At 45.1% G+C, this 26,518-nt stretch overlaps 1 protein-coding gene across 2 annotated transcripts in view; it reads left to right on the top strand.

The window, feature by feature from the left end:
* The window catches only part of trim62.1 (tripartite motif containing 62, tandem duplicate 1), a 46,547-nt gene that overhangs the window by 7,114 nt on the left and 12,915 nt on the right, over window positions 1–26,518 (top strand). For both annotated transcript variants that reach the window (XM_021609379.3, XM_021609380.3), the window contains exon 3: window positions 25,768–25,863. In XM_021609379.3, the coding sequence (XP_021465054.1) occupies window positions 25,768–25,863 (96 nt within the window). The remainder of the gene's footprint in view (window positions 1–25,767; window positions 25,864–26,518) is intronic.

Here is a 26,518-nt window from a genome sequence, read left to right as displayed (position 1 = left end):
GTAGCATAGAGACTGGGTTGGGGACCCTGTGGCCCTGTCCGACAGGGCAAACCAGACCGGGTATAACCCCATCCCCAAAGCGCAGCCCTCACACCACTGGAGGGATATCAACATACCACCCTGAGACAAGGCTGAGTATAGCCCACGAAGAGCTCCACCGCGCGAGCAAAACTGGACAGGAAGATCACGTCAGTGACTCAACCCACTCGAGTGAAGCACCCCTCCTAGGGACGCCACAGCACGGCATGGAAGAGCACTAGGACCTACTGAAGAGATGAGTCTTCAGTAAAGACTTAAAGGTCGAGACCGAGTCTGTGTCTTTCACATGGATAGACAGACCATTCCATAACAATGTTGCTCAATAGGAGACAAACCTGCCTCCTGCTGTTTGCTTAGAAATTCTAGGGACAATAAGTAAGCCTGCGTCTTGTGACCGTAGAGTATGTGTAGGTATGTAATGCAGGACCAAATCGGAGAGATGGGTAGGAACAAGTCCATGCAATGGGTTGTAGGTTAGTGGTAAAACCTTGAAATCAGCCCTAGCCTTAACAAGAAGCCAGTGTAGAGAGGCTAGCACTGGAGTAATATGATCAACTTTTTTGTTGTTCTAATCAAGATTCTAGCAGCCGTGTTTAGCACTGACTGAAGTGTATTTAGTGCTTTATCCGGGTAGCCGGAGAGTAGAGCATTGCAGTAGTTTAATCTAGAAGTGACAAAAGCATGGATTATCTTTTCTGCATCATTTTTGGACAAACGGTTATTGATTTTGTAATGTTACGAGGGGGGGCTGCCCTTCAAATATTCTTGATATGTAAGTCAAAAGAGAGATCAGGGTCCAGAGTAGCGCCACGGTCCTTCAGTTTTGAGATGACTGTACAACCATGAAGATTCCATTTTTATTTTACCTTTATTTAACTAGGCAAGCCAGTTAAGAACAAATTCTTATTTTCTGTGGAACAGTGGGTTAACTGCCTTGTTCAGGGGCAGAACGGACGATTTTTACCTTGTCAGCTCGGGGATTCAATCTTGCAACCTTTCGGTTACTAGTCCAACACTCTAACCCCTAGGCTACCTGCCACACCAGATCAAACAGCAAATATCTTTGTTTCTTGGGACCTATAACAAGCATCTCTGTTTTGTCCGAGTTTAGAAGTGAAATTTTGCCACCATCCACTTCCTTATATCTGAAACACAGGCTTCCAATAGAATATAGTGATTGATGGTGTCGAAGGCGACACTTAGGTCTAGGAGCACAAGGACAGCTGCAGATCCTTGGTCTTACGTCATTAAAAGGTAATTTACCACCTTCACAGGTGCAGTCTCAGTACTATGATGGGGTCTAAAACCAGACTGGAGCGTTTCGGATACATAATTTGTCTTCAAGAAGGCAGTGAGTAGCTACGCAACAGCTTTTTCAAACATTTTTGAGAGGAATGGGAGATTTGATATATACAGTGCCTTGCGAAAGTATTCGGCCCCCTTGAACTTTGCGACCTTTTGCCACATTTCAGGCTTCAAACATAAAGATATAAAACTGTATTTTTTTGTGAAGAATCAACAACAAGTGGGACACAATCATGAAGTGGAACGACATTTATTGGATATTTAAAACTTTTTTAACAAATCAAAAACTGAAAAATTGGGTGTGCAAAATTATTCAGCCCCTTTACTTTCAGTGCAGTAAACTCTCTCCAGAAGTTCAGTGAGGATCTCTGAATGATCCAATGTTGACCTAAATGACTAATGATGATAAATACAATCCACCTGTGTGTAATCAAGTCTCCGTATAAATGCACCTGCACTGTGATAGTCTCAGAGGTCCGTTAAAAGCGCAGAGAGCATCATGAAGAACAAGGAACACACCAGGCAGGTCCGAGATACTGTTGTGAAGAAGTTTAAAGCCGGATTTGGATACAAAAAGATTTCCCAAGCTTTAAACATCCCAAGGACCACTGTGCAAGCGATAATATTGAAATGGAAGGAGTATCAGACCACTGCAAATCTACCAAGACCTGGCCGTCCCTCTAAACTTTCAGCTCATACAAGGAGAAGACTGATCAGAGATGCAGCCAAGAGGCCCATGATCACTCTTGGCTGCATCAAAATCAAAATCAAAAACTGAAAAATTGGGCGTGCAAAATTATTCAGCCCCCTTAAGTTAATACTTTGTAGCGCCACCTTTTGCTGCGATTACAGCTGCAAGTCGCTTGGTCTTTTTTTTCCTTTTTTTTTTAAATGACTGGGATGGAGGTCTTTATTCCAGTGAGATTGCTAAAGTGAACACCGCCATGTTTAGATTTTCCTGACCTAGATTGAGGCACAGACACTGTCTCAATGGGGAAAACTAAGCTGACTATACTGATTGTGCTAGCGGCAGACTCCACTAAGCTGGCAAGCTGGCTAACAGCCTGCTGCCTGGCCTGCAACCTGGCCTGCAACCTGGCCTGCAACCCATCTCATTGTGGAGCTAGAGGAGTTCCAGCCCTGTCTATGTTGATAAGATGAGAGCACCCCTCCAGCTAGGACTGAGAGGGGGGCTAGAGACATTTACTTGATGCCGACACGTCTTACTAGCTAATTTACACGCTGAAGTTATGTTGCGCTTGGTGACCTCTGACTGTTTCACCCTAACATAGTTGGTGCCGACGTAGATAACAATATCCCTGTACTCTCTACACTCACCAGTTTTAGCCTCATCCAGCACCATCTTCAGATTAGCATTTACGTCAGTAGCCCTGCCCCTTGGTAAACAGTGCATGATTGCTGGATAATTCTTTAAGTCTAATTTTGAGGGTAATGGAGTCGCCAATGACTAGGGTTTTCAATTTGTCAGAGCTAATGGTGGGTGGCTTCTGCGGCTCACACCCCGTAACGGGTGGAGGAGAGACCTGAGAAGGCTCGGCCTCTGACTCCGACTCGTTGCTTAATGGGGAGAACCGGTTGAAAGTTTCTGTCGGCTGAATGAAGCCTTGAGAATAGTGTCCGGCTGCGAGGACTTTGTGGGCAGATTTATACTACTATCTGTACTTACTGGTGACACACTGTTTCATCTTTCCCACACTTAAATTGCCCTTTCCTAACGATTGCGTCTGAAGCTGGGCTTGCAACTCTGCTATCCTCACCATGAGGTGATAGTTGTTGTGCATATTGTGAGTACAGTGACTGCAATTAGACGGCATAGAGTTAATGTTGCTACTTAGCTTTTTCGGCTGGTGGAGGTCCTGCAGAAGCATGTCCAGATAAAGCGTCCGGGGTAAAAAAGTTGAATGAAAAAAACTAAGACGTTGGTAAATTTGGTTAAATGCAGAGTTTAAATGGTTATTAAAAGTAAATAATGAAAAGTTTGGCAAGTAGCCAATTAGCAACAAACAGCACAGCAGCCTAGGACTGGGATAGGAGAGTTTGAGGTTAGAGAGAGAGCCTCTGCCTGCTTTCCAGTGGCCCCAGGACATGAACCTCTTTCTGCTCCACTTGTCATTAGACAGACAGCGGTGATAGGAAACCCAGACTAGAGGAAAAGTGTTCTGTAGCCCCTGGTTACTTATGCATACAGGGACGTGTTTGTAGACTAACTGAGCTCCAGAGACGTTATTTTTAGGAATGCGCAGGATGCTGTGGGAGAGGGTACAGCACATCTATTTGCTTTAGCAAAGTCTCCAATGGCTCTGTGATGTTCTATCCTGGGAGTGTCTGTGGGTGTACCATAGAGCTCAACCTCCAGCAAGATCTGTCAGTTAAAGGGAACTCCTGTATTCCACTCTCCATTAGACCTGCCATATCCCCAGTTATCATTTCATCCTTATCTGGTCCAGAACACGGAGGTTAAGCATGACAATGTGTTACCATTTTTCCTCTTATCTGCTCCACTGTGTGGTATTTGAAGCAGTGGAAAGAGAGGAGCATGTGGGCCTTTGAAGTGTCCCTCCAGGGGTTAACCAGGGCTCTCTCTGTCCCTCTTACTCTGTAAGCTCTCTCTGAGCTCCCTTTCCACACACAGTCCCATTGCTGCAGTAATGAGTCAGGCAATTTCAAGGGCACCCATGGCTACCAATTCTCCTGTGTCCTGCCCCAGTCCGCTCCAGCATTCTCTCTCTCTCTCTCTCTCTCTCTCTCTCTCTCATTTACTTTCTCGCTCCCTTTATCCCGTCCTTATTTTTCCTCCTAATTCCCGCCATATGCTCTTTATTACATAGCTCGTTTTATATCATTCTTCTGAGAAAGGTGGTTCCCAGAGCCAGACAGGTTTTTCTTCTTCTAGCTCACTAGCAAATGAGTTTGAGTGAATTGGCGGTCAGTCAGGGTGGCATCGCAGAGAGGGAGCGCGGTTGCGTTCATGCGGAAACAGGGCCATGCGAAAGGCAGAACGGTCATATCCTATTAGACCCAAATGAGAAATTCTGTGTTTTCCTGGGACCCAAGCTTATGAAAACATGTAACTACATGTAAATATGGGTACATTTCATTGCCCCTTCTGTCTAAAACAAATGCAATATAGACAAAAACAAATAACAATGAAACGAAATACTCATATAAATAGATTAATGTTTTATTGTTCCCCATTAAAAACACTCTTACATATCTGTCTTGGTTGGAACTATTGCTGTTAAATACAATACGTTTTCATTCTAAATGGGAATAAACTGATTGATCACACCGATGTCTAACAGGAAACAAAAACACAGGCCCAGTTTTTGATAGTGCAACCCTAAGTAACAATACAGATGAAAATGATCAGGCCTACTGTACATCTTGCTGTAGAAATGATTGTTGAAAAAAAGTCTAGGTTGGAACTGTTGCTGTTAAAATACAATACATAATTTTTCATTATGAACTTGAATAATCTGATCACATCACACAGATGTGGATCAGAAAAGACATGAGAGGTGTGTGGCTGGTTGAAGTTTTCAACAAGCAGATATATTCTGTACTTTTTGACAGTGTTACCTTATATGGTCATGCTCAGCATTGAGTTTGTTTCTGTACTTTTTATTTTTTTCTACACACTTTTTGTGATTTACAATCTTGTTTTATCGCTGCAACTCCCCAACAGGTGAGGTGAAGGTCGAGTCATGCGTCCTCCGAAATATGACCCACCAAACCATGCTTGTTAACACCCGCTCACTTAATCTGTACTGTTACTTAGGGTTGCACTCCGTAACTAGCTTGCTTGCTTTGGTGAACGTTAACGTTTGCTAGCTATTAGCTGTTGTACAAGGGGATTGTTTGAACGGGGGAACTCGCATCAACTACGATGAGAGCGAGTACTCCCTTACTTCTGCTTACAATATCATCATCACCTGTTCTAAAATGACAACAATGCCTTGCTAGCTGACTTACTCTTCCATTGTTGAAGTTTCCTGTTTCCTGAAGCATTCTGCCCTGTTCTGAAAGAACACCCCGGGTTTACCGTCATGCTGGGGATGTTTGGTCAGCACGTGTTGTTTTAATTTGTTCGTTTTGAGAAACTCATTACTAAGCTCTTCCCCGCACAAAACACATTGTCGGCGCTCCTCGTTATTTCTCCAAGTTTGTATGAAACCAATAGAGAGAAACTCACCGCTTTATTTGCATTTCATGACGATTGAGCTCACTCAGAACTTGTGGCTAGCTTGAGTCAATTCGATGACAGCGGTGAGTGATGCTGAGTGGGGTGGGAATGACAAGTCAGTGGCTGAGAGCGGATCATCTGCTTCTGAACGACAGCGCTGCAGTGTGTGGGTCGCGGAGCGATCTTCCGGAAAACTGCTGAAAAAAGATCTGGTAAACCACGAGGCACACGCACATCTCCCTCCCACTCGTGCAGCTGCCAAACAGAACAGAGGCACTGCTGCTAAGAAGAGAGCGTACTGAACAGAGAGTGCAGTTGCACTTGACCAAATCAATTCGAGTAATTAATTAAATAATGATACATTTCCCCTTGACACGTTGCAGCCCACCATTAACAGTTGAGCATTTTTAAGAGAGGATGCATACAAACCTAACATCCTCATCCAGGGATGGATGTATTAGCTTCTAGCCTATTTCTCTTGTTACTGCTGCTACCACTGAAGCTGCTTGCTTAGTGAAGCTCTGCTGAGGGCTCCCAAAGTGAGATGGGGAGTTTCTACAAGAGGTTTGTGTAAACCCACCTAGAAAGTGCAAGTGTTATTAACCTTTTGCTATGTCAGATGACCATGCCAGCAGACTAATCATACAAAGTCATTTAACTTTGGGATAGGGGGCAGCATTTTCACTTTTGGATGAAAAGCGTGCCCAGAGCAAACTGCCTCATACTCAGTCCCAGATGCTAATATATGCATATTATTATTGTTATCATTAGTATTGGATAGAAAACACTCTGAATTTTCTAAAACTGTTTGAATGATGTCTGTGAGTATAACAGAACTCATATGGCAGGCAAAAACCTGAGAAAAAATCCAAACAGGAAGTGGGAAATCTGAGATTTGTAGTTTTTGAACTCAGCCCCTATCGAATTCACAGTGGGTTATTTTGCACTTCCTAAGGCTTCCACTAGATGTCAACCATCTTTAGGCTTCCACTGTTAAGGGGGGCTGAATGAGAGGGGAGTGAGTCAGCGGTCTGGCAGCAGCCTCGATCTCAGTCACGCCCTTTCATATGAGAGGTAACTCACGTTCCATTGCTTTTCTACAGACAATTGAATTCTCCGGTTGGAACATTATTGAACATTTATGATAACATCCTAAAGATTGATTCTATACATAGTTTCTATGACCTGTAATATAACTTTTTGGAATTTTCGTCCGACCTTTGCACGCGCGTTTCGATTGCACGCGCGTTTCGATTTGTTTACCAAACGCCCTAACAAAAGGTGGTGTATGGACATAAATTATGAACTTTATCAAACAAATCAAACATTTATTGTGGAACTGGGATCCCTGGGAGTGCATTCTGATGAAGATCATCAAAGGTAAGTGAATATTTATAATGCTATTTCTGACTAATGTTAACTGCGCAACATGGTGGATATTTATTTTGGCTGGTTTGGGCTTTGAGCGCCGTACTCAGATTATGCTTTTTCCGTAAAGTAAAAAAAAAAAAATCTGACACAGCGGTTGCATTAAGGAGAAGTGTATCTAAAGTTCCATGCATAACACTTGAATTTTCATCAACATTTATAATGAGTATTTTTGTGAATTGATGTGGCTCTCTGCAAAATCACTGCATGTTTTGGAACTACTGAACATAACACGCCAATGTAAAATTAGATTTTGGGATATAAATATGCACTTTATTGAACAAAACATACATGTATTGTGTGTAACATGAAGTCCTATGAGTGTCATCTGATGAAGATCTTCAAAGGTTAGTGATTTAATTTTATCTCTATTTGTGCTTTTTGTGACTCCTCTCTTTGGCTGGAAAAATGGCAGGGTTTTTCTGTGAGTTGGTGGTGACCTAACAATCGTTTGTGGAGCTTTCGCTGTAAATCATTTTTTAAATCAGACACTGTGGCTGGATTAATGAGAATTTTATCTTTAAAATGGTGCATAATACTTGTATGTTTGAGAAATTTGATTTATGAGATTTCTGTCGTTTTGTATTTGGCGCAATTTCATTGACTTTCAATTCATTCCGCTAGCGGAACCCCAGTGGACGAGTTGGATGTTGCTTCATCTGTTGTGCATTAAACTAGACTACCCACCTCCTCCCACTCTTCATTTCACTACACATTTGTATTTTTATAACAGTGGTACTGAATTGAGGAGGTGTTGAGATTATACTGTAGCGGTATTTATTAGAGGGGTAAAGACAGATTTTGTTCGGGCGCCAGGCAGGTATTAACCATGCCGAAAGGAAAAGAGTAGAATAGAGAGAGTACCACTACCAGACCCACACACATCAGCAGAAGAGACTGCATAGAGTGTAGCCTGTTTACCAGATAGCCAGTGGAGAGAAAAGAGAATACACACCATATAAAACCCACATCACAGCACAGGGGTAACCCCAACAAGAATACCTCATACAATAATACTAATAATGGCAGAGCAATTCAACAGCAACTTCATACAAGAACGAACCCAGTCATCAACAGAGGATTTGCAATAATCTGTATTATTTTCTAGTGGATGAGTGCAGAAGGTATGAATGTGGGGGGTGTTCATCAACACAACAAAGGCCTTAAAAATGTCCACAGTCTTCTCGGCCACATGTCATTAGTACACCTCACCTCAATACAGTTCACATAACAATACACAACTTGCAAGCAACCTCCCTTTTAACTAAAATGTCAATCAAAATACTTCTGGCAGGGCAATAATAGTCCAGCTCTAATGAACTTCAATGGGAAGTACATTTGAAAAATAGAGAGTCTGTTGCAGGGTAAACCACTGGAATGAGAGGGAAGAGAAAGAGAGAGAGAAAAAGAGATCTTAGCTGTGGTCTTCAGGCCTGCCGGTGTACTGTCTAATGACTGTCCGATGGTTTGTATGTTAAAGCTTCGCAACAATGTTGCTACTAATCCATGCAATCCATAACGGGCGCGGTCCCAAACAAAAACAACCACGATCTAAAGCGATCACACCGATGATTGTAGTTTATAAAGTATTTAACTCAAACGCTGAAAACAAACAAAACTTCTGCAGCACACACAATCAAACTGTCGCGCCACCCAAGATTATTTTTTTCTCTCCACTGGCTATCTGGTAAACAGGCTACCCTCTAGGCAGTCTCTTCTGCTGATGTGTGTGGGTCTGGTAGTGGTACTCTCTCTATTCTACTCTTTTCCTTTCGGCATGGTTGATACCTGCCTGGCGCCCGAACAAAATCTTTCTTTACCCCTCTCTAATACCGCTACAGAATTGGCGCCCGAACAGGGACTTGAAGAGAAACACCCATGACACCATCCACACAAGGTTGAATCATGTCTTTTGTTGGAACCCCATACTGTGTCAATGTGGACACCCCTGATGGTAATCATGTTTGGGATTCTTTCATTGTGGAAGGACTCGATGAACTAATGGAGTTGGATAGCACTGACCCTAATCCCCAGGTTTCTGGCTCACCTATAACATCTCCACCATTACCCTCCCCTCAAACCCTTCCGGTTACCCTGTCCAGAGAGACTGGGAGAGGTGTCTCTGTGATCACTGGACAACTGGAACATCAATGGACACACACCAATCATAGTTAGACAATGCAGGAGAATGCCATTCGCAAACTCAGTGAATGTGTGGAGGCTCATCAGACAGATGTGCAGAGGAGATTGGATTTCCTTCCCTGTCAAATGGAGGAAAACCAACAACAAATTGTTCAGAGACAGAAATATTTACAAGATTCTCTGAAGCAGGATATTCAAGGAAAACTGCACCGGTTCAAAACACAAATGGAAACTAACCATCATCAAGTCATAATCTATCTTGAGGAGGAACAAAACAAAAACAGAGAGCAGAGGAGTCAGCCTCTGTTGTGAAGGGAGTGTGTTCTTATCTGAAGGAAGTTATGGAGGACATGAAGAACTCTCTCACAGGGGAACTACGATTTTTGATTGAACAGACTCAAAAGGACACCGTTAATGAGATGGAAAAAGCACAGAAGGCCACAGACCTTCAACTGGAAGGGCTGCACCAGGAGGTAATGCAGTGCTTTTCCCTTCTGGACAAATCTTCTGCACCTCCCTCAGGTTTTACCTCTGCCACTGGCTTGGCCAGTAATGGAATAGGAACAGGTAGTACTACAAAAACCCCTCTGAAGATACTGTTAAACAACAGAACTCCCTCTGCCACTGTCATGCCTCCTCTAGAGCGCTCCCTCCCTATCAAACTACTTTTCCCCACTTTTGGCAGCCCAGAAGATGATGTTGATCCACTGTTTTTCTTATCTAAGTGTAATGATTTTCTTTCTATCCGGCCCCTTACTGACTTGGAGGTTCTAGCCACCCTCCGCAGTGTTCTCCATGGTACAGCAAGAGACTGGTGGGAGATAGCCCGTGAACATGTGTCAACCTGGGAGGAGTTTCAAAAAATATTCCTCTTAGCCTTCCTCTCAAAGGACTATGGGGATGAACTGGCGGAACGTGTTCGTAACAGAGTCCAGGGTGAAGCAGAGCCAATACGGGACTTTGCCTTCTCCTATCGAGTTCTATGTAGGAGATGGAAGGCTGACATTACTGAGCAGGAGATGGTCACACTCCTTCTTAAGAACATGGTTCCCCGCCTTGCTAGTCAACTTCGAGAACGTGTGCAAAATGTGGATGATCTGGTGCGTCTTGGGACTCAGTTTGAGAAGGACTGGAAGCACCACCTCCAAACTAAAAACCCGGTTCCCTCATCCCAGTATACCAATAACTCTCCTGGGGCTAAACCGTCTCAGATATTTGTACCCAAGATCCAGGACAAAAGTCCAGTTATGTGTTGGTGTAAAGTCCAACATCCTCCAGATTCTTGCCCACTCTATGTCCAGCGTCAGGATTCAGGAAAAGGTCAGAAAGGACCGAAGACTGAAAGTCTGCACAGGCGTGGTGGCTTGCATACAATTGGGTCAGCCTTAATGCCCACCATGAAGCCTTTAGACAGCACAGCTAGCGGTCTTATTCCTATTCCGCAACAACTATTGGTTCCTCTGACTGTTAGGAACTGGAGAGGGAAGGCCATAATCGACACAGGGGCATCTTACACCCTGATGCAAGAGGCCCTGTGGCAGAACATGGCATTACCTCATGAGGAGCTACGAACATGGGAGGAGGGACCATTGTACTTGGCCAATGGAGAACCTACCACTCCCTTGGGCTGGATTAGTATAATAATAAAACTGCATGGTGAGACTATTAACCTTCCTGTGGCAATTATTGCAGATTCAAGCCTTGCATTTGCTGTAGTCCTTTGCCTAGACTTCCTGTTCTTCCCTCATGGGACCTTTTCCTCCCAGCCGGGGGACACGGAATTAATTTTTATTGGTGGTAGTGGACTACTACACACACTGGGTGGAGTTGTTTCCCCTCCGCAAAGCCACTGCATCAGCCATTGCTCTAATTCTGAGAAGGGAGGTCTTTACCAGATTCAGGATTCCAGACCAAATCCTCTCTGACCGTGGTCCGCAGTTCATATCAGGAATCTACAAAGAGCTCTGTACCTACTGGGGAGTAATTGCCAAGTTGACCACAGCCTATCATCCTCAGACCAACCTGACCGAGAGGGTAAACCGAACCCTGAAGGGGATGATTGCTTCATTCGTGGGGGATCAGCACACAAGGTGGGATCAGCATCTCCCTGAATTTCGCTTTGCACTGAACTCTGCCGTGCAGGAGACTTCTGGGGTCACTCCCGCCGAACTCCACCTGGGAAGACCACTAAAAGGTCAGATGGACCGAGTCTTGCAAAGTTCGAATGTTTCACCTGACTGCCCAGCGTTTGATGCCGTACAACACCACCACACCTTGCTAGCCAGGGTGGAGGCCAGCAAAACCAAAGCCAAACAACGACAGCTGAGAAACTATGACAAACATAGACGAGACGTGTGTTTTCCACCCCAGTCTCGTGTCTGGGTACGTTCACATCATCTGTCAAAGGCATCTAAGAAGTTCACTGCCAAGCTAGCTTCGAGATGGAAAGGTCCATACCGTGTAGTGCAGCAGTTGGGACCAGTGAACTACTTGGTCTGTTTGGAGGACACTGGGGAAGATGTCAGGACAGTGCATGTTGTTGACCTAAAGCCCTGCTACCCTACGGCAGAAGAGCTGGATCGCAGGCAAAAGCAACACCTGCAGGACCTCTTCGTGGAGGACTCTGATGAGGACTTCCCTGGTTTTGTGTAGCAGGAACATGAACCTGTCAAAGCCTGCATCCTCTGTTTCTACAGGCATTGTTTTTTCATGGGGGGAGGAGTGTGGCGAAATCTGCACGGAGCCTTCACCGTGCACTGCCACTTTAAGAGCGCATGAGCAGTAAGGAAGGAAGGAATGAAGAGAGCTCATTCAGCTCTTTGGGGAGGGGCTCTTTGGTGGCGCGACAGTTTTGATTGTGTGTGCTGTGCTACAGAAGTTTTGTTTGTTTTCAGCGTGTGTAGTTTATAGAGTATTTAACTCAATCATCGGTGTAATCGCTCTAGGTCGTGGTTGTTTTCGTTTGGGACCACGCCCGTTATGGATCGCATGGATTAGTAGCAACATTGTTGCGAAGCTTTAACATACAAACCAACAAACCATCGGACAGTCAAACAGTACACCTGCACGCCTGAAGACCACAGCTAAGATCTCTCTTGTTCTCTTTCTCTTTTTCTCTTCCCTCTATCGTTCCAGTGCTTTACTCTGCAACAGACTCTCTATTTTTCCAATGCACTTCCCATTGAAGTTCATTAGAGCTGGACTATTATTGCCCTGCCAGAATTATTTGGACATTTTAGTTAAAAGGGAGGTTGCTTGCAAGTTGTGTATTGTTATGTGAACTGTATTGAGGTGTACTAATGACATGTGGCCGAGAAGACTGTGGACATTTTTAAGGCCTTTGTTGTGTCGATGAACACCCCCCACATTCATACCCTCTACACTCATCCACTAGAAAATAATACAGATTATTGCAAACCCCTATGTTGATTACTGGGTTCGTTCTTGTATGAAGTTGCTGTTGAATTGCTCTGCCATTATTAGTATTAGTATTATTGTATGAGGTATTCTTGTTGGGGTTACCCCTGTGCTGTGATGTGGGTTTTATATGGTGTGTATTCTTTTTTCTCTCCACTGGCTATCTGGTAAACAGGCTACCCTCTAGGCAGTCTCTTCTGCTGATGTGTGTGGGTCTGGTAGTGGTACTCTCTCTATTCTAATCTTTTCCTTTCGGCATGGTTGATACCTGCCTGGCGCCCGAACAAAATCTTTCTTTACCCCTCTCTAATAAATACCGCTACACCAGTTAAACATAATCAAAACCTTTTTCTTTCACTTACTTACTGTGCTGTTTCATTGTTAATTTGTTCAGTCGTTTCATTCTCAACCAGGATTTCATCATACATGTCAAACAGTTCTGTCCGTGGCCTCTCTTCCTCGGTGGGCACTGTGTCTGTTTCCATCTTGTCCTGCTGTGTCTCTAACAACATTTCACGTAAACCCTGTTTCTTGTCTGCATCAAAGTAGCGGTCCTTGTACCTAGCATTGAGCATGGTGGCGACACATTAGAGGCACAGAGAGAATGCCACCGAATCGCTTGTTCACAGTCTCTAGTAGAGTACTTTTGCTAGTTTTAACCCCACTGTCTGTTTTGGAAGTTTTGTTGAGCAGGCGTTTCACTGCCATGACAGAGGGTCTCACGTCTGCTGCAGACGCAGTTGATGAGCTTATTTCTCCAGTCAGTTGTTCGAATGGAGCTCGGAGTGTGTTCATGTTTCAAACATCTCAAATGCCATTGAAATGGCAGCAGCGGAATGGAAACCTGCACATTCTTGAGCATGCAATACATCTTTCCTCAGTACGAAATCCTCGTCGACCCACCGTGCTGTCAGACTCCGCATGCCCATGGGGCTGACGTCGCTGGTCCAAATGTCAGTCGTGAAGCTAATAGCTGTGACCCCTATAGCAGGTAGCTCATGGATGTGCGTTTCATCAATACTGTGTAACTCCGGTAGGGCAACATCTGAAAAATAGCGCCTACTTGGTAATGTGTACCGGGGCTCGACCAGTCGGCGAAAGCCAACATCATCCACGACAGAGAACGGTTGCTTGTCAAGGGTAATGAATTCCATTACCTGGAATTCATTCATGGATTTGGCCTTTGAGTTGTCTCGCTGAAATGTTCTTACTCTTTCAAATGACTGCTGGACTTGAACTCGTTTAGTTGTTGGCAGTGTTAGTTTTTTCCCTGCTTTTGTTCTAAGTAGTTGCTGAACATCTGGGGGTGATACACTTTCAAAGGAGTAATTAGGTTTGTTGTTTTGAAAGATTTCACTTTCTCCTCTCAGGAAATAATAGCAGCACAAACGTTGCATATGGCCTTTTATCTTCCTTTGAAACGTCAAAATAGATCCACACAGCAGACATTGTGGGCCAAGTTAGGAATGCTGTGTTGCACATGTAGCGCTGTATTCTTTGTGCGTCATTATGTCATAAAGCTACGTTATATAGGTATGCACGTCAACTTTGCGTCAACGCTGTGCTTTTGTTGTTGTTGCTGATATCGTGCATCCCTAATTTATTTAGTTGGAGATTTGCATTGGGTCCCTCCAGTGTTCCCGATTTGGAGTCTTGAGCCCTCACCAGTGTTGGCTGTTTGTTGACTGGTTGGCTGTTTGTTTCTTCTTCCCTCGTGTGCTTTCTTAGGTCCCCGCATCTGTTTTTATTACAGCCCAACTCACTCCCTCTTTTACAATAAGCTGTAAAATGTCTAAGAACACAGGAAGAAATAGGCCAATGAAATTAGGTTCATATAAGCTCATTTCTGCCAATTAACCTAGTTGATGCAGTGGAATACCTTAGTTTCAGTTATGTGTAATGATGTTGATTATAGCCTTGTAGTCAGACCATGCTGCTCCCACCCTGTCCCCGTAGGCCCTTGTTTTTATTTTATTTTTACATTTAACCTTTTATTTAGCTAGCTGCCAGACTGCCTGGGGAGTGGTATGTGTGCAGTAGAGGAACAGGAGGAGGATTTGCAGGTCATGTCTGCCTCGCTATGAAAGGGGAAGTGATGTCTCCTAACTTTGACAGCTTAGGGTCTTATCCTCAGCCCTGCATGTACACCAGTCGGCGTAATTCTGCAGGGAAATCAGCTCTTCCTAACACAATGTTGCTGTCCACATCCGCAAGGAAATCTGTTTTACATGGAGATGATTTGATCATTTGCGACAACCCCATAATCTTGAGTACAGAGTTGATATTAAATGCTAGTCTCGTGGGCTACTAGGAAGGCCGTGGTTGCCTATACATAGCCCTCTAGTTATCTTTAGTGCAGCCTGAGTGGTAAGCATTTCCACAATGTAATTCGTATTGAGCTGCTGTGTGTGTGTGTGTGTGTGTGTAGTCGGACAGCCGCAGAACCCCTGCCCAGCCCTGAGGCTCTGAGCTGTGCGTTCCTGATTAGTCTGGGATTTAGCAGCCCAGATTACAGGCCATTGTTCAGGGCTAGTCTGGGCCATTATCTCCTGTAATTCCCTGTGTCCGTGATTAGCTCCAGATGATTTAATTAGACGTGCTCTTGATAGGAGTCCTCGTTACTGCTCTACAGCCTCGCACCCCAACCCCTCCACTCTAATGGTGCTCCAGGAGTGTGGGGTGGGGAGGAGCTTGCATGGTGACGTTAGTATTGTGCTGTTGCCTGCCGTGGAGTAGCCTAGCTGTTTACATGGTCTATTATGGAACACTACCGCTGTGTACTCAGTGACTCTGGTGTCTTTTACCCCTCAGTCCAGATGCAGTGAAATGAGCGAGGGATCGGCATGCTTGCAGGTGCACCTGGGAAATCCTCCGTATCCTCTTATCTCTGCCTCTTACCAACCCTGGACTTGTAATGAGAATATGGTGTCTAGTGAACACACAGGGAGCCCTACAGTTCCTTCAATTCCTCGCTGGATTATTAACGAGGTGTGAGGCCAAGATGAATATTAAAGCAGCTCTGGAAGGAGAGGCGATGGAGGAAGCGGAGTGTGTATGCCAGACTGGTTGTTCTTAAACTAGACCCAAGTTTCTCCCATAGAAGACTGTGTGTTCTTGTTATTGGTTCTGGTTTGGTCTGGGCACTGTATGGGACTAATCACTGCAGTGACACTGTCCTCTCTCATCTCTCCCCATTGTCTTCATTGCGTTCAACTCCACTCTGCACCCCCAGGCCAGATTGCTCTCAGATGGAGTGGTCCCTGTCCATGCACCTGAGGGGCCACTACACTACTGCAGAGTCTCTGCCCAGCCAGTGGCGACTTTTACCTGTTTTTCTATCAGTGTACATTTCAAGCTAAAGTCAGGGCTTCCCTTCGGCCAAACATTCAGCATTGTGGTTTGGCCTGTTTTACCCCTGTATTTATTGACTAGATGGAAAGTGAATCGATGGACTGGGAGCTACAGAGTAAATCTGGACTGGCCTGGATACTCTGAGACTGTGTGAGGACAAATTTAATGTTTGTTTTGTGTGTGCATAAGTCGAACACACACTTTTTTAATGGGTTTACATGAAGTAGAAACGCTGGCAAGCAGTAAAATAGTAAAGCCAGCCAGCAGTAAAATAGTAAAGCCAGCCAGCTACAGAGAGACAACGGTACGCAGCTGCGTCCAGGGCCAAGATGTAGGAGCTAAACCAGTGTTTGTGAACTCTGTAGTCTGTCTGCATGTTGCGTGTGATGACAGAATGTTCTCCGTGGAGATTTGTGGCTCTTACACATAATGGATACTTGGTTTTAAATGAACAACATGCTGACTATCGAAGCGTTTGCCTAATCCTAAGAAGCTTCTTTTTAGTTTTTATGAAGACATGGTTATATTTGGTTTTGGTCATAACCCCCCCCCTTTCTTGAAAACCTAAGCTTGTCCTCTTCATCCATGCGTTTTGTTTGGTAAAATTGTTTTTGTGTGGGTGGGTGGAATACAACACAAATATAGAGCTGAGTCGCTACTACTAATGAGCCTGTCTCTGGAAATAATTGGAACGCTGATTTATGAGCACCACTAATGCATTTCAGTTATTATGTAATGTACAAAATACAAAGCAATTTTTTTAATTTAACCTTTATTTATCCAGGAAAAGCCCATTGAGACAGAGTATTTTTCAAGGGAGACCTGGCCAAGATTCAGCAACAATCAATACATTTACAGAATTAGGACTTTTTGTCTAGGACAAAAAGGCTTCTCAACAGTTTTTACCCCTAAGCCACGACTCCTGAAAAGGTTATCAAATGGCTACCCAAACTATTTGCGTTGTGTGCCACCCCCCTCCCAACCCCTCTTTTTACGCTGCTGCTACTCTCTGTTTATCATATATGCATAGTCACTTTAGCTATACATTCATGTACATACTACCTCAATCGGGCCGACCAACCAGTGTTTCCGCACATTGGCTAACCGGGCTATCTGCATTCTGTCCCACTCACCACCCGCCAACCCCTCTTTTACGCTACTGCTACTCTCTGTTCATCATATATGCATAGTCACTTTAACCATATCTACAGTCGTGGCCAAAAGTTTTGAATGAAACAAATATTAATTTTCACAAAGTTTGCTGCTTCAGTGTCTTTAGACTATGGAATAATGAAGCATAATTACAAGCATTTCATAAGTGTCAAAGGCTTTTATTGACAATTACATGAAGTTGATGCAAAGAGTCTATTTGCAGTGTTGACCCTTCTTTTTCAAGACCTCTGCAATCCGCCCTGGCATGCTGTCAATTCACTTCTGGGCCACATCCTGACTGTTGACCCATTCCTGCATAATCAATGCTTGGAGTTTGTCAGAATTTGTGGGTTTTTGTTTGTCCACCCGCCTCTTGAGAATTGACCACAAGTTCTCAATGGGATTAAGGTCTGGGGAGTTTCCTGGCCATGGACCCAAAATATCGATGTTTTGTTCCCCGAGCCACTTAGTTATCACTTCTGCCTTATGGCAAGGTGCTCCATCATGCTGGAAAATGCATTGTTCGTCACCAAACTGTTCCTGGATGGTTGGGAGAAGTTACTCTCGGGGATGTGTTGGTACCATTCTTTAGAGGTCGACCGATTAATTAGGGCCGATTTTTCCAGTTTATATAACAATCGGAAATCGGTATTTTTGGGCGACGATTTCCGATTATTTAAATATATATTTTATTGTATTGTATTTATTTATTTATTTAAATACCTTTTTATTTAACTAGGCAAGTCAGTTAAGAACACATTCTTATTTTCAATGACTGCCTAGGACCTGTGGGTTAACTGCCTTGTTCAGGGGCAGAACGACAGATTTTCACCTTGTCAGCTCAGGGGTTTCAATCTTGCAACCGCACAGTTAACTAGTCCAACGCTCTAACCATTGCACTCCACGAGTAGCCTGCCTGTTACGCGAATGCAGTAGAAGCCAAGGTAAATTGCTAGCTAGCATTAAACTTAACTTATAAAAAACAATCAATCATAATCACTAGTTATAACTACTAATCCAGCCTAATGGCTGGTGTAACCGATGTGAAATGGCTAGCTAGTTAGCTGGGTGTGCACAATATTAACCAGGTGAAATTGTGTAATTTCTCTTGCGTTCATTGCATGCAGAGTCAGGGTATATGCAACAGTTTGGGCTGCCTGGCTCATTGCGAACTAATTTGCCAGAATTTTACGTAATTATGACATACATTGAAGGTAGTGCAATGCAACAAGAATATTTAGACTTAGGGATGCCACCCGTTAGATAAAATAACGAACGGTTCCGTATTTCACTGAAATAATAAATGTCTTGTTTTCTAAATGATAGTTTCAGGATTCGATCATATTAATGACCAAAGGCTTGTATTTCTGTGTGTTATTATGTTATAATTAAGTCTGATTTGATAGAGCAGTCTGACTGAGCAGCAGCAGGCCCGTAATCATTCATTCAAACAGCACTTTTGTGCGTTTTGCAAGCAGCTCTTCGCAAGCACAGCGCTGTTTATGACTTCAAGCCTATCAGCCTAATGGTTGGTGTAACCAATGTGAAATGGCAAGCTAGTTAGCTGGGTGTGCGCTAATACTGTTTCCAATGTCACTCGCTTTTAGATTTGGAGTAGTTATTAACCTTGCGCAGCAAGGGCCACAGCTTTTGTCTTGTCTCATTGCTGCAGCTGCCGTACGGACTCGTGAGAGGCGAAGGTCGAGAGCCGTGCTTCCTCCAAAACCCAACCCAACCAAGCCGCACTGCTTCACGACACAATGCCCACTTAACCCGGAAGCCAGCCGCACCAATGTGCCAGAGGAAACACCGCACACCTGGCGACTGTGTCAGCGTGCACTGCGCCCGGCCCGCCACAAGAGTCGCTAGTGCGTGGAGGGACAAGGACATCCCTGCCGGCCAAACCCTCCCCTAACCCAGACGACACTGGGCCAATTGTGCGCCACCCCATGGGTCTCCTCGGCGCAGCCGGCTGCGACAGACCCTGGACTCAAACCCAGAATCTCTCGTGGCGCTAGTGGTGTGCAGTGGGACAGACTAGAACTAGCACTGAGGAAGTGGAGCAGGCATGGTACTCTCTCGCTGTAAGGGTACATTGGCTGCGCTGATAGACGGACATGAGCCTCTCTCAATTAGTAGACGACGTGAGACACATTTTACATAAGTACCGAAAGTAACACACATTTTACTACCGAACCGGTTATCAGGTCCTAGTATCGAAAAAGTTCCTAAAGTTTTGGTATACCGTGCTTCCGGGTAAGTGAAGACTCTACACACCAGGCCCATTCTAGTCAGCTGATTTGGCCCAGACAACATGGGACCAATGACGCAAGAGCCACCCGACAAGCTAGCTAGCAGGCTGGGGTTGCCATGCCTTCACAGAGCATGACCTTTCCTCTGCTCCCAATAGAATGATAGAGAAAAGACGCACCCTCAAGTCCCTGACAGAGTAGCTGACTGAAGATGTGCGGAGGAGACCATTACAGACTATCAGTTTCACAATCAGTCAAACCCATAAATATGTTCTGGCAGAGAGCTATTTCCATGACGTATAAGGGAGGGAAATACTTTCTGGATTTCTTCATTCCTAACTCATTATTCTTAGAAATGATTAAGGCGGGCTAGCTACAGTGCAAGAGAATGGGCCAAATCATAAAAATATACGAAGAGGGTTTTTATTCATGATTTGTAAGTAGCTATTAAAAATGGTAAATCTGAGGTCAGTCAACAGTTGTGCCTCCATAAAAGAGTATGGAACTGCCTGCCCCCACGCCAAACATTGCCAACAGTCTGGTTGCCAATTGTCTGGTTGCTGCCAATACACTCACTCTGCCTCTGGGGTAAGCAGTCAGTGAAAATCTAATCAAAAACACTCACCAACATACTGTGTCAGGCCACAGTGTTTTTTTTGGGAACATCCAAATGTGCTCAAGCTGCGCCTAAAATCCCAGCCCCTCATTTTCCACTCACAGCCTCTCCAGGGAAGTCCCTGCAGTCTAAACAGCACAGCAGCAGCATCCAGGCTACAGCAGCCAGCTGACTGGGCAAACTGGGGCTGCAGGCAACATCCACCCCATGTAACCTACTGGCTTTGATAGACAGACAGCCCTGTCTGTCATTGTGTATGACTGTGACTAGGCCAGGCTGAGATGCACAGACAGCGATGGCGACAGTATCACACACAGAGACAGACATGGCCCTTCCTCCTCCTCCGTATCTGACTCTCCCCTCAGAGGAGATGGAGGACCCAGTGGTCTGATCATTTCTAGCAGTCAGGTGGGAGATTGGCGAGAGAACCGGTCTGGCTGACCTGTCTGAGGAGTCATTTAGTGGCTGCTGTGACCGGCTCACTGCCCAGCTCTCGCTACTGAATGATATGCCCCTAACGACAATGGAGCCCAACACAATTTAGCTTGCTGAACAACATCGCGTGCGTACACACACACACAAACACCTTGTCCAATTAGACCAAAGTGGGTCTAGCTCCTTGAAAAATGTAGAAAATTGTGTGGCTACGGAGAGTTCGAAGGAAAAGAAAGAAGGTGGCGATGCTGGCATTCTCCAGTGGTTAGAATGTAGGGCAAGTCATGTAAATGATGAATGCTCCCAGCCTGCTCCACATCTAGCCCATCTCCAACTACAAGAAACACTACCAAGAGGTCCCTCCCTCAGAAACCGACTCCTGTTAATGAAGGGACGCACTACGTTATGGGAACATAACATGGTGGCAGGGCAGCAGGGTTTTATAGATATTAGTGAGTGAGGCTTCCAGGAATGGTGTTACGGGGTTCCATTCTCATTGACGAGAATTAAAGTCGCCTTTGTCCTAGAGCGATTTACACGGTTATCAGAACGTCAAACCTCAGGGTAAGCCTACACGCAACGCAGCCCATATTTTAAGTGTTTCTAAAAAATCTCCTATGGCGGGAAAAACGATTGGAACCATTAACCTGTTTGACCGCTAGGTTTTATTGGCATCATGACTCCTACTGTAGTACTCTATAGCTTACTGGCTAGTTAGTGGCAATTGAAAAGTTAATGAACAGTACATATTATAAATTGACATCTCATGGCGCTGCCTCTCCTTAAATTTTAATTCATGCAAATAGCCTTGTAGAGCTGTATGTTAATGATCACAGAGCGGGACCCTGGCAGGAATATGGAAGGGCAAGGCGGGGGGGGGGGGGGGACCTGTCTTGTTGGCAGAGGGCTGAAGAATAGATCTGGGTGATAGAACAGGATGACATGTTGTTTCAGCAGAGAGTTGCCAGACGGTGCAGACAGCCGTGTCAATGATAAACAGCCTCTTTTCCCAACAACTAACTCAAACTACCTGCGTCTTACGACCTAAACTGATCAAAACGACAGTTGAAACAATCAATCTTGACCCTCTGCACATGGCGTCAAGTCAGGGTTGTTATCCTAAAACCAGTGTACAAAAATGTACATTGCTATGTCACTTGAGGTTGTGGCAACATGTCCAAAGGTGTGTGAGACACCAGATTCACTCTGTTCCATTTTCTATATAGGTTATTGATTCCTGAATCCCCTCCCTGGGTGTAGAAATCAATACTTTTCAGTCTGACACACTTGCTGTTGGGGCTGGGAATTGCCAGGGACCTCACGATACAATATTATCACGATACTCAGGTGCCCGATACTATATGTATTGTGATTTCTATATATTGCCATTCAGTCTTCCATACATATTGCTCACCATGTATGCTGCAGAGGGACAAGAGCCATGAGAAAACAAGTTTTGAAAAGTGCTTGGAACAAATGGTCTCAACATTTTAAAAAGGAGATAGAGAACAAGCTATAAAGGAAAAATACTAGTGTTTTGGTGCAGGGACAAGGACTAGTGCAAAAAATATTGCGATATATCGTCAAAAATAATATCCTGATACACTACATGACCAAATGGACATCTCATTCCAAAATCATGAGCGTTAATATGGAGTTGGTCCCTCCTTTGCTGCAATAACAGCCTCCACTCTTCTGGGAAGGCTTTCCACTAGACCTTGGATTATTGCTGCAGGGGCTTGCTTCCATTCAGCCATGAGCTTTAGTGAGGTCGGGCACTGATGTTGGGATATTAGGCCTGGCTCGCAGTCAGCGTTCCAATTCATCCCAAAGGTGTTCGATGGGGTTGAGGTCAGGACTCTGTGCAGGCCAGTCAAGTTCTTACACACCGATCTCGACAAACCATTTCTGTATGTACCTCGCTTTGTGCACAGGGACATTGTCATGCTGAAACAGGAAAGGGTCTTTCCCAAACTGATGTCACAAAGTTGGAAGCACAGAATCATCTAGAATGCTATGTATGCTATAGCATTAAGATTTCCCTTCACTAGAACCAAGGGGCCTAGCCTGAACTATGAAAAACAGCCCCAGACCATTATTCCTCATCCACCAAACTTTACAGTTGGCACTATGCATTGGGGCAGGTAGCATTCTCCTGGCATCCGCAAAATCCAGATTTGACCGTCAGATGCTGAAGTGTGATTCATCACTCCAGAGTTCAATGGCGGTGAGCTTTACACCACTCCAGCCGACACTTGGCTTTGCGCATGGTGATCTTAGGCTTGTGTGCGGCTGCTTGGTCATGGAAACCCATTTCATGAAGCTGAAGTTGCTTCCAGAGGCCGTTTGGAACTCGGTAGTGAGTGTTGCAACCAAGGACAGATGGTTTTTACACGATTCAGCACTTGGCGGACCCATTTTGTGAGCTTGTGAGGCCTAGCACTTTGCGGCTGAGCCACTGTTGCTCCTAGACATTTCTACATCACAATAACAGCACTTACAGTTGACCGGAGCAGCTCTAGCAGGGCAGAAATTTGACAAACTGACTTCATTTGGAAAGGTGCCATCCTATGACGGTGCCACGTTGAAAGTCATTGAGCTCTTCAGTAAGGCCATTCTACTTCCAGTGTTTGTCTATGGAGATCGCATGGCTGTGTGCTTGATTTTATACACTTGTCAGCAACGGGTGTGGCTGAACTAGCTGAATCCACTAATTTGAACGGGTGTCCACATACAGTTACACTATATATACACACAAAAGTATGTATCAGTTGAGTTCCCCATCACTACTTGCTCTCCTCCTGTGTGTAAACCCTCCATCATGGCGAAAGCAGCCAAGAAGTTCTCTCTCTCCTTCCCAGAAGAGCTGCACTGATGGCCCATGACTCATAGTTTCTCCTCGCCCCTGTGACTCACCTATTCTAGGGCTGTAAATATAGGTGTGTGTCTGTGAGCAGAGATGGCAGGTTTGTGTTCCTGTTCACACTGATTTACACAACCGGGCCCTTCAAGTAGACAGACGCCTGTACTGGTCGCAGTGTGCGTTCTGCTCAGCTCAGAGCAGTGTGTTGCCACGTCTGCTGCCTGAAAGAGCTGGGTTGTGGATATGTAACGATTAGCAGGTCAAAGAGACGTGGATATAATTCTGTACAGAACAACCTGTTGCAGTTAAATCTATACATGTCTTAATTTATGCTCACTAGACCTAAATCACAATGCTGTTTACCTCTGTGGTTCTTCCACAACTTTAGTGGAAGTTTCTTGGCTTTACTTTCGTGAATCCAATGAAATCCCAAGTAAGGTGTGTGTGTGTGTGTGTCCAGAGGACATTGTGAGCAGCTCATTATTCATGCTAGGACTGGGGCATTTTTTTCCCTGGTCTTTGTCAGTACAGGGAGCCCGTTGGAAGCCAATAACCCTATTTAGCTCCTGAGCAAAGCTCTGCTGTATTTAATAAGGCCTGCAGTTAGGAATGTTTGGGAAATGTATAAAGCCCCAGTGTGTGTTTAGGAAATGTGTTTAATAATTGGCCTGCCAGCCAGCCGCGACCCTGTTCCCTGCCATTCGGCATCCGGGGGGAAATGTCACGTTTGGTCCTCCTGCTGAGATGGACGGGGGGGGTCTAGGGTTATTGCCATAGAGGAGACCGACAGACTGGATTACAAACGGCATCAGACAGTGTTGCCTCTCTCTCTGTTAGTATCTTGGATCAAGATGATTCTGAGTTTTTCAATGCTATAGGCCTATACACTGATCGACTTACAACCTCACAGAACAAGTTCAATGCCAATTACACTGGATTAAAGCCAACTTGTCAGACAACAGAACGAGGGCCCTGGAAGTGGAGAGACCTGAATAAACGGCACTCCTTCTCTCTCAGGATTGGTCCTCAGCCTGGGTGAGGAGTGCGCCCTCTGACCTGCTGGAGCTGGCCCTGAGAGAAATGGAACCTGCTGGAGCTGGCCTTGAGAGAAATGGAACCTGCTGGAGCTGGCCCTGAGAGAAATGGAACCTGCTGATCCAACTGCAGGCTGGAGCTGGCCCTGAGAGAAATGGAACCTGCTGATCCTACTGCAGGCTGGAGCTGGCCCTGAGAGAAATGGAACCTGCTGGAGCTGGCCCTGAGAGAAATGGAACCTGCTGATCTTGCTGGAGCTGGCCCTGAGAGAAATGGAACCTGCTGATCCTGCTGCAGTTCTCTTAACATTAAAATGTAAAGCCACATCCTGTCTAGGAGGCTCTGTTGACAGCATTGGGAGATCGTTTTCCTTAGTTCAGGTCCTTGATTAGGCTCTGTTCAAAACTGTATAGAAACTACACTGTTTTCACATTTATTTTGTAGCTTATTAAGGACATGGGCTTGTTATGTCAACACATCGTAAACCAAATTACATGCAGCGGCTGCCTGGCCTGTTTCTGTGCCAAAGAGCAGAGAACTGAATTTGAAGAGTGTTGTTGGCTTGGCTATTTGACTCGATATAGTCAACAGGAAGCAATTTTCCAGCACTGCATTGATATTCCTCAGAGTATTTTCCGCAGAAGCAAATAAATAACAGCTGTTGTAATGAACCAGTCTGTCCTTTTACTGTCAATCCCGTTTTAGACTTCTGTTATCCCTCTGGACTATTGGCACTGCAGGGGAGATTAACTATGACCTTCACAGGCAGCATGACATTGAACACATTCTCAAGTCCTGCACCTGAAGTCCTGCTCCTCTCCTGGCCCTAAGCACCATCAGTCCGATGAGGATCTGCCTCTGTCTGATAAATGGACTCTGTTCACTGTGTGTCTGCGGTGGGCTGGGCTCAGGGGACCTGTTGGTGACAGCAGTTCCAGCTCCACTGCCTGGTGTCCTCCTTCTGCCTGAGGAAACTTGGAGGTGGATTAGAGGGAGAAAGAGAGACGGCCTGGTTCTGCCATGGAGGGAGTGCCCTGGAGGAGACGACCCACTTTCTGTCTGACAGAACCCTGTCTGGAGACGACCTCCTTTCCTCAGACTCAGCCCCCCCCCCCAGGACCGCAGAAGGTTATCATAATACAGCCTTCCTTAATCAATAAGTCATAAAAGGCTTTTAGGCCGTTAGGAGGAGGAGGTGTCTGCGATACCTGAACCTCCCACTGAGGCTGAAACAGATGTAGATGTCTTACGAGAACCTTGAGTTGAACTTAAGAGTTTGACGTTTTTCCCAATAGCAAGTGGTAGCAAAGGAAGGGTGCCCTATGCTGCTGCAGGACAATTGGTCAACATCAAATCAACGGACTTAATCTAATGTTATGCACCAATTTGATCCAACAGAGGAACTTGATGAAATTTGTGCTCCAGTAAATCTGTAATTCACCTCATTAGTAACTAGGAACAATGCTGTATGTGTGTTTCTCTAGTCAGTGGTTGCTAATTTGTTGTTGTTGTTGTTGTTGTGTTGCAGAGGGAGATGAAGGAGCAGCTGGCCACTCTGCAGGACAGTGAGAAGGGACACACCGAGGCCCTGCAGCTACTGCAGAGACAACTCACTGAGACCAAGGTAACAGACACACTTCTCTACTCCGTGAGACCGAGGTAACACACACCAAGCACACAAATTCACTTAGACCAAAGTCACTTACAGTATAGAGAGCCTTTTGACCTATATGAGACCAAGGTAAAGCACCAGTGTGTCCTGTCTCTCTCTCTACCTCAGTCTCTCCCACAGCTGAGAGCGAGACTCCAAACAGCAAATTGGTTCATTAAGCATCTCTTTAATCTCAACAACTTGTTTTAACCAGCGGAGCCAGCGCATCTAGTCGATACAACAGCTTCTCCTCTTCTTTTCATTCTGGCTCAGCTCTCCCCCTTTAGCGTCTTTGAGCTGTATCGGTCAGAGAGGGAGGGCTCTCTGACAGATGGGGTTTGTGCCGTCAGCGGTATTTGTCATTTGGGATCCATCGTTCTTCCTGCTGTTTACATGCTGGCTGTCCACTGGCATGCCAGCCAAGCCAACTCCCTCCTGTCTTCCTGTTCTGTCCTGTCTGCTTGAGTTCTGCAGTGCAAGACTTTACTTTACCCTGGCTCTGTTCCAGAGAGACAAACCTGCCTGCTTCCACTGCCATCAACTCCAACTGAGTGCCAGCTGCAGGTCTCCATTATAAATCAGCCCATCTCATTAGGTTTGCATCCATTTGTCCGAGGTGACGTGCGTT

The sequence above is a fragment of the Oncorhynchus mykiss genome, chromosome 7 (genome assembly GCF_057628025.1).
Source record: "Oncorhynchus mykiss isolate SJ-2025 chromosome 7, ASM5762802v1, whole genome shotgun sequence".
Classification (NCBI taxonomy): Eukaryota; Metazoa; Chordata; class Actinopteri; order Salmoniformes; family Salmonidae; genus Oncorhynchus; species Oncorhynchus mykiss.
The sequence above is the reverse complement of the archived record's forward strand: the minus strand, read 5'-3'. Positions and strand labels throughout refer to the sequence as shown.